The following is a 9,506-nucleotide window of genomic DNA, read 5'->3' on the forward strand; positions in this document are numbered from 1 at the left end:
TATATGAAATGTACAGTTCCACGGGTATTTAAGAGTGTTACGGCCCTCTCGGGTCGCAACTGGGTTCTTACTCTGATGTTGTTAGAGGAAGGGTATCCGGCCCCAAGCCAGTAGTGGCTTTCAAGGGATGTGATCAGTAACGCAAGTAAACAAAAAGGGGAAGGGAAAGAAAGGCAAAAACTTAATATTATAATTAACACCGCCACCAATAAATAATATATAAAAGGTTACTCAGGGGGAGGGGTATTAACACTGCACAGGGGAACTATTTACACGGTCGTCTTCTCCTGAAGACTCTGGATCCTCTCGGTGCCAAGCTCTCGGTGCTCTCGTGGCCTCACAACGAATCCTTTGAGAAGCTGAGTCTACCCCGGCCACAGGTCAGCCAAAACACAGTTCCACTGGGGGCACCGCCATGGAGGCCGTCAACCACAAGTCCAGCAGAACAGCTGGCAGGTTCCGGATCAGCAACGCTGGTCGGGCCACTCCACGAGCGATACTAGGGTAACGCCCTAGTCAGGAGCCTCGTGTGATACCACAGATCACATCCTGTCCACAATACCCCAGTGGTCAATCGTCTCCAGCAGTCGGTCCCGGGTATGACAATCCTCAACTGCCGCTTCACAGGCAGGGTAACACCACAGTGTTCATCCGGGAGGCGACTCACAGCTGCTGCAACAAAGCACTTGGTATGGGGACGGCTGCCTTGGGTAGACTGACTCAACTTCCCTTACAGCAGTCCCAGGTCGACTCTGTAAGCAGACACGTCATCAATAACAGGGACACACTAAAGCACCTCACTTACAGGCTGAGACACAAACGCCCGACATATCCACTCCATAGATGGCGTTGTCGTCTGAGCACCACCTCACCAGAGGTCAGCAGCGGCTGCGTGGTGAGCTGAACAGGACTGGAAACTGGCCCTTGTGGCCGGTACACTTCGTCCTCACCAGGTGTCTTCGTCCATTTGGAGGGGGTTTCGGGAGCTGACCCACAGATGGCGCGGTCGTCACTGCTCCGTGCTCGGACGCTGGATTCGGGTCCGTAACAAAGAGGAGACCGGGAGCTAAACCGTTTACCAGGAGAATTGCCTCTGACTATCTTCCTACCACACCTAGACAGCGGCTTGTTTGATGGGAAGGACACAGCCACCCATCTGCAATTATCAACATAGCAAAGAACGAGGTCATCTGACGCGACCTGACCTCTGCAACCCGTGACCACATTAACAATTAACACTTGAAAGGTGTGACTTTATAAATGCTAAGGGTCGAGAGCCTAGCGCCTCCAGTATCCTGAATGACTGACCCTACTTGTATGAAATATTAAAATACAACCATTTACGGTGATACACAGTAATCTGGATAGCTACATCCTCAAACAATTTCTGGTAAATCTCACCAGCCACACTAGACAGATCCAATGTTGACGTAATCAGCTGATGTTGTCAAGGGACTCGCGCGGGCTTGGCACCGTCGTCCAGCTGTTGACACAACTCTCGTACCTAGAATATAAAGCAACTTTTCTGCTTATATAAGTTATTTGCTCAGTGTAACGCGATGACTGCCTCGCTAATTACCTTCGGCTATACAAGCGCTCCGTAAATGTTTCATTATGGTGACGAGAGCCTTGTGTTATTATTGAGGACTTGACCGTGGAGTGTAAAGCGGTGTATATTACTTCCCGGGAGGGGGTGAGGGGGAAGAGGGAACTGGCGGGGGACGAAGTGGGGGGTGGGGAGATAGAAATAGCTAGATAGATAGTTTTATAGATAAAGAAAAATAAACAGATAGCTAAAAACGTAGCTAGGCAGAGATAGAGGGTGCTAGATACACAGATAAGTAGAGAAGGTCACCAACAAGGATACGTTGTAAGATGAACCTCTAACGGAGGGAGGAAAGACTGGTGGTAACTGTTGTTGTTGTTATAGATTCAGCTACTCGGAACAAGTTCCAAGTAGCACGGGCTATGGTGAGCCCGTAACTTACCTGGCACAGGAGCGGGGCAAGTAGCACAGGCTTTGGTGAGCCCATAGTGAACTTACCTGGCACAGGAGCGGTGTGGTGGTAACTACAGAAGCACCTCTTCTATAGGGCAACTATTGGCAACTAGAGAAGCACCACACTGTCTCCTGAGCTTCGAGCGGCAGCTAAGGCGCTTCGTGAAAACAAAGAAATAGTTGTCAGAAGATATGATAAATCGCCAATATACATCATCCTATTAGCAGTCCCCGTGGCGAAGTGGTGGAGCGTTTTGGCCTGGGTTCGTATCCTGGCCGGGGAGGATTGACTGGGCGTCAATCCTTAAATCCTCTGTTCACCCAGCGGTGAATGGGTACCTGGTTGTTAAACGATTTGGTGGGTAGTGTTCCGGGGAAAATTAGGATTAAGGACTTGCTCGAAACGCTATGCGTGGCAGTGGCTGCACAAGAATGTAACAACTCTTGTACATAAAAAAAGGTATTCCTGAAAGACGTAATACTGCTGAAGGAAGTACTGCTGATACAGAAGGCACCGCTGCAGGAGGCACTGCTAAAGGAAACATTGCTGCAGGAGACTGTTGCAGGAGACCCTGTTGCAGGAGATACTGCTGGAGGAGACCCTGTTGCAGGAGACACTGCTGTAGGAGACTCTGTTGCAGGAGACACTGCTGTAGGAGACTCTGTTGCAGGATACACTGTTGCAGGAAACCCTGTTGCAGGAGACACTGCTGTAGGAGACTCTGTTGAAGGAGACACTGCTAAAGGAGACTCTGTTGCAGGATACACTGCTGCAGGAAACCCTGTTGCAGGAGACACTGCTGTAGGAGACTCTGTTGCAGGAGACACTGCTGTAGGAGACTCTGTTGCAGGAGACACTGCTGTAGGAGACTCTGTTGCAGGAGACACTGCTGTAGGAGACCCTGTTGCAGGAGACACTGCTGTAGGAGACCCTGTTGCAGGAGACACTGCTGTAGGAGACTCTGTTGCAGGATACACTGCTGTAGGAGACTCTGTTGCAGGAGACACTGCTGTAGGAAACTCTGTTGCAGGAGACACTGCTGTAGGAGACTCTGTTGCAGGATACACTGCTATAGGAGACTCTGTTGCAGGAGACACTGCTGCAGGAAACCCTGTTGCAGGAGACACTGCTGTAGGAGACTCTGTTGCAGGATACACTGCTGTAGGAGACTCTGTTGCAGGAGACACTGCTGTAGGAGACCCTGTTGCAGGAGACACTGCTGCAGGAGACCCTGTTGCAGGAGACACTGCTGGAGGAGACTCTGTTGCAGGAGACACTGCTGTAGGAGACTCTGTTGCAGGATACACTGCTGGAGGAGACTCTGTTGCAGGAGACACTGCTGTAGGAGACTCTGTTGCAGGAGACACTGCTGGAGGAGACTCTGTTGCAGGAGACACTGCTGTAGGAGACTCTGTTGCAGGATACACTGCTGCAGGAGACCCTGTTGCAGGAGACACTGCTGTAGAAGACGCTGTTGCAGGAAACACTGCTGGAGGAGACGCTGTTGCAAGAGACACTATTGCAAAAGAAACTGTTGTAGGAGACGCTGCTAAACGAAGCACTACTGCTGGTGGATACTGCTGATGGAGGCACTGCTGGAGACACTGCTAAAGGAGGCATTGCTGAAGGAGGCAGCTTTGAATTATACACTGCTGCAGGATATTAAGGCATAGGAAGGCAGCAACGTCAACCATCAGCTCCACGGCTTCACCACGCCAAGTTTAGAACGCCTAAAAAACTTCAAATTAGTTACCTCTCAAATTTAGCACTCACATTCGTTTTCTTTCATTGAATATCCAGAGAAAGCGACACAATTTACTAAATGAGAGGGAGGTTTAAATTAATATTAATAATTTTATTTTAGATTTTGCTAGTGGAGGTTAATAGACCAGCCTAACATTTCATATTCTCTCCTGATTCCATGTATGACTAACCATCCCGTGAGATGGGAACATTAGATAACTTATAGCTAATTTTTTATCTATACTGTGTAATCTTTCTTATAGAATAGGGTAACAGCACATTGCTCTGTATACCCATGTTATACACGATCATACGCTACGTATGTTATATGATCATGTTATGGTCATGTTATACACGATCATAAGCTTGTTAATAACAAAAAATACGGTTTACCTAAACATTATAAAGTGATCGTATTTTTTTACAAAGACACTAATTACGAACAGGATTTTTTGCATAAATATTGGATTATAATAAGTAACTGTGTCGGGGGACAGGCAACCAGTGTATATATATACTTGTTAGGTTTATATTGAGGTCCCCCCCTCCAAGATAAAATTACTAACCCCCATCCCAGGATGCAGCCCCCCCCCCCCCAACAAGCTAACTTCTAGGTACCTATTTACTGCTAAGTGAACAAGGGGATTAGGTGATAAGAAACACACACAATCATTCCTGTTCCGCCGGGGATTCGAACCCCAAATGTGAGTCGAGAGCAAAGGCGACTTTTGGCCTTTGTTTATGAGAACGGGCTGAACAATCTCAGCCAACTATCAACAGCCAGCTATCAACAACCAACTATCAACAGCCGGCTATCAACAACCAACTATCAACAGCCGGCTATCAACAACTCAGTTACATTCTACTATCTTCCAGGCAAGACCTGCCACCATCCACCGTATTGCCCCAGCGACTATAAGAAGTATAGGAAATAAGGAACCTTCACCTCACTCTCTATAACACATTCGGTTGCACCAGCTAAGTCGTATCCACTTCTATTCTGCCCCTGAAATGTTGTTAGGGGAGCCAGTCGGCCGAGCGGACAGCACGCTGGATTTGTGATCATGTGGTCAGGGGGGTCCATCCCAGGTGCCGGCGAGAAACAATGGGCAGAGTTTCTTTCACCCTGTGCCCCTGTTACCTAGCAGTAAAATAGGTACCTGGGTGTTAGTCAGCTGTCACGGGCTGCTTCCTAGGGGTGAAGGCCTGGTCGAGGACCGGGCCGCGGGGACACTAAAAAAGCCTCGAACTCATCTCAAGATAATCTCAAGGGGTCAACGAACCGCATCTCGGAGCGTTAAGCCATAATAACATTATAAATGAACTTTTGGAGAATTAATTTTTCAACTTTCTTCTTAAATGGAGAATATTTGAAGAACATGAAATATTGAGAAGCTTTGTGATTGAATTATCGATCTAACCCTCTGTCATATTCAGTAACATATTAAGGAAAATATTCATATGTTAATTTCCTCTTGTATAGCACATCTCATTTTGACGTATATCCTTTAAGGCCAAACACTGATGTTCTAAAAATCATGGCGGCTCGCAAAATTGATGTGATGTCCCGTTTTCTATTCGTGAGTCGTCGGTTAGGTTAGGTTCAGGCAATGTGGTACATCAGATGAGTGGTGCTGTGAAGGCTCAAAAGGACGGGCTGTGTACCATGCAGACGGGACGTCCCTTCAGCGTAGCTCACGGAGCGTCGAGGCCAAGACCTCACTCTGATCCTGAAAGTGATCAGTGGTGCTATAATTAGTGTTGCGGTAACGACCGTCATTCATGTAGTTAACGTTTAAAGTGAAATACAATGATGAACGGGCGCCATACATGGGCTTCAACGCGAACATCCGCCACGTAAACAATAGTTTACTGTGAGATTCTTGTGTGAGGTGTTGATGGCGACAGGGTGAGGCTGGTGGCCGCGGGGCGCTCTGGCGGTCACGTTCGGCCGTTAACCTCGTCAGTGGACGCTCCATGCACTCCCAGTCCGCCGGGGAGGAGCGAGAGGCGGCCACTTGTACCTAACACTGCTTACCTGTGAATGGTGTAGAGGAAGCGCGCTTGTGTACCCGCTATGATGGCTTCTCTCTCAACTTTCTTGACTGGTAATAAAAAAGGTAATTATAATCATTTATTTAGACAAAAGTACATACATACATTGGGTGCAAGAACAGTGGAGGATGTCTAGGCAAGTGGTCTTGACGGTGTTAGTGGAGGTGGCTTCCACTACTTCTTCCTAAATTTTGATTTCACTTTTTCACTACATGTTTCATATTCTCATTTACTTTTCAAACTTCCACGTATGTTCCTCTTGCACAATTTTCTATAAATTTATAAAGACTGTCCTTGGCCATCTTGTATATATTCCCCTCAGTATCTTGTATGAAGTGATCATATCTACTCTATTCCTTCTCTTTTTCTGATCGTGATAATAATGTTTCAGGTAATACCTTAATGTACCCTCCTTCCCCCTTTAACTGATGTATCTCATACATGGGATATGAATTCTTTGTAGGTGATCTTATTAATCTATTGTTGCGGTAATTACTGTTATATAATGTTCCATTGTCGGGGACAGGCAGCATTTTAGGCTCATCGAGGTTTCCCATAGGCCAGCTACTGACCTTGCCCATGCTGCCTCCCACAACAGTCACCAAAATCCAAGAGTACCTATCTATTGTTTGGGGAAACAGAGGCATATGGTTTAAGGAAACTTATCTAAATGTTTAGACGTGTCCGGGAGTCGAACTAGGGTTCATTCGGTTGTGAATCAACTGCGTAGCAACTCACAGCGATATATATATATATATATATATATATATATATATATATATATATATATATATATATATATATATATATATATATATATTTTTTTTTTTTTTTTTTTTTTTTTTTTTTTTTTTTTTTTTTTTTTTTTTTTTTCTACACGTGAACAAACGACTTCTGACTCCTGTTAGCAGGCTAAAAGCGTTTCCCCATCCATAGCTCATGGTAAGCCTTACCCACCAGTTTCCCTGGGACACGACCAACCACTCAGCTAACATCCAGGTACACTATTACACTCCAATGAGCAGCGACACTCTGGCGACGCAGGGATATGTATACTGAGAGGTATACTCTGCTTCTCAGTATATATACAGTTTCCTCCAGAACTTATAACTAGATTCTGGACCAAAGAATACTGATTTAGTCGAGGTCGAGTCTTAACCTCAACATTAAACCTAAATCATCCACCACCTGGCGATCATATCCACCACCTGGCGATCATATCCACCACCTGGCGATCATGTCCACCACCTGGCAGTCATATCCACCACCTGGCGATCATATCCACCACCTGGCGATCATATCCACCACCTGGCGATCATATCCACCACGTTGTGTGACGTATCTCCAGGTTTGTCCACAAATACTTTAAGTGACAACGTTTCGGTCCATCGCGGGCCATTATCAAGCACTATGGTGGCGCCGTGGTAACAGATTCGACGCCCCGCCAACGATATGGTCCGAGTTCGAATCCTGGTCGGGAGGATTGATTGGTCGGTAGTCACTATAACTGTTCGCCCGTGTTCACCCAGTTGAAATTGGGTATCTGGTTCTTAACCGATTTGCGGGTCGTGTTCCAGGGAACGATTGGCTTATGGTGTAGCCAGTCGCCTCAAATATCACATATTGACGTCAAAATCCCCATCGGACAAATAAGGTGCTATTGTAAACAGAGCGACTCGGGAATAATCTCGTTTTCTATGCGTGGGTCGGTAGGTTAGGGTCGGTTAGGTTGGTGCGTGTTAGTACATCGTTTAAAGTCCGTCGTGGGAACGTGAGAGGTTCTATGGGAAAGGAAAGCTCTCAGTCTACTAGCCTAAGTCAGCGGGTGGCTTCTCCTGTACCCCACACTCAGACATTAACTCATAAAGAAAACTGGTTTGCGTGGGCACGCTAGAGGTCATTAGTGAGCAGGGTTAAGGTAGGGTAGCTTGGGTAGGGCAGCTTGGGTAGGGCAGCCTGACGCTCACACACGCAGGTCAGGGCACCAGTTCCCAACTAACAACGGAGAGGTAAGGTAACGTCTAAGCACTCAGCGAGCAGCCAGCTTCAGCTCTCGTAGTCTCGGTTATAGAATCGTGTTCGCTTAATAATATAATCACATACCGGGATCGAGGAAAATAAATTAGAAAACACATAAGCGCCCCATCGTCCATATGACCCCAATACTGTTTTAAGTAAGCTACGTCAACACCAGCGTGTTTTCAACAGTTTGTATTCACAAGTGTGTGTTCAACAGTTTGTATTTACCAGTGTGTGTTCAACAGTTTGTATTCATCAGTGTGTGTTCAACAGTTTGTATTTACCAGTGTGTTCAGTAGTTTGTATTCAACAGTGTTCAAAAGTTTATATTCACCAGTGTGTGTTCAACAGTTTGTATTCGCCAGTGTGTTCAGTAGTTTGTATTCAACAGTGTTCAAAAGTTTGTATTCACCAGTGTGTGTTCAACAGTTTGTATTCATCAGTGTGTGTTCAACAGTTTGTATTCATCAGTGTGTGTTCAACAGTTTGTATTCATCAGTGTGTGTTCAACAGTTTGTATTCATCAGTGTGTGTTCAACAGTTTGTATTTACCAGTGTGTGTTCAACAGTTTGTATTCATCAGTGTGTGTTCAACAGTTTGTATTTACCAGTGTGTTCAGTAGTTTGTATTCAACAGTGTTCAAAAGTTTATATTCACCAGTGTGTGTTCAACAGTTTGTATTCGCCAGTGTGTTCAGTAGTTTGTATTCAACAGTGTTCAAAAGTTTGTATTCACCAGTGTGTGTTCAACAGTTTGTATTCATCAGTGTGTGTTCAACAGTTTGTATTCATCAGTGTGTGTTCAACAGTTTGTATTTACCAGTGTGTGTTCAACAGTTTGTATTCATCAGTGTGTATTCAACAGTTTGTATTCACCAGTGTGTGTTCAACAGTTTGTATTCATCAGTGTGTGTTCAACAGTTTGTATTCATCAGTGTGTGTTCAACAGTTTGTATTTACCAGTGTGTGTTCAACAGTTTGTATTCATCAGTGTGTGTTCAACAGTTTGTATTCATCAGTGTGTGTTCAACAGTTTGTGTTCATCAGTGTGTGTTCAACAGTTTGTATTTACCAGTGTGTGTTCAACAGTTTGTATTTACCAGTGAGTTCAGTAGTTTGTATTCAACAGTGTTCAAAAGTTTGTATTCACCCGTGTGTGTTCAACAGTTTGTATTCGCCAGTGTGTTCAGTAGTTTGCATTCAACAGTGTTCAAAAGTTTGTATTCACCAGTGTGTGTTCAACAGTTTGTATTCATCAGTGTGTGTTCAACAGTTTGTATTCATCAGTGTGTGTTCAACAGTTTGTATTTACCAGTGTGTGTTCAATAGTTTGTATTCATCAGTGTGTGTTCAACAGTTTGTATTCATCAGTGTGTGTTCAACAGTTTGTATTTACCAGTGTGTGTTCAACAGTTTGTATTCATCAGTGTGTGTTCAACAGTTTGTATTTACCAGTGTGTTCAGTAGTTTGTATTCAACAGTGTTCAAAAGTTTATATTCACCAGTGTGTGTTCAACAGTTTGTATTCGCCAGTGTGTTCAGTAGTTTGTATTCAACAGTGTTCAAAAGTTTGTATTCACCAGTGTGTGTTCAACAGTTTGTATTCATCAGTGTGTGTTCAACAGTTTGTATTCATCAGTGTGTGTTCAACAGTTTGTATTTACCAGTGTGTGTTCAACAGTTTGTATT

The 9,506-nt window shown here is 44.9% G+C and overlaps 1 protein-coding gene across 1 annotated transcript in view; it reads left to right on the forward strand.

Moving 5' to 3' along the window:
- Positions 1-3,584, forward strand: part of LOC138370365 (sperm acrosomal protein FSA-ACR.1-like) — a 12,072-nt gene extending 8,488 nt beyond the window's left edge. The window contains exon 2 of the mRNA XM_069334726.1: positions 2,460-3,584. Coding sequence (XP_069190827.1) covers positions 2,460-3,584 — 1,125 coding nt within the window. The remainder of the gene's footprint in view (positions 1-2,459) is intronic.
- The last annotated feature ends 5,922 nt before the right edge of the window (positions 3,585-9,506 follow it).

This window comes from Procambarus clarkii, chromosome 4, assembly GCF_040958095.1.
Source record: "Procambarus clarkii isolate CNS0578487 chromosome 4, FALCON_Pclarkii_2.0, whole genome shotgun sequence".
Taxonomy (NCBI): domain Eukaryota; kingdom Metazoa; phylum Arthropoda; class Malacostraca; order Decapoda; family Cambaridae; genus Procambarus; species Procambarus clarkii.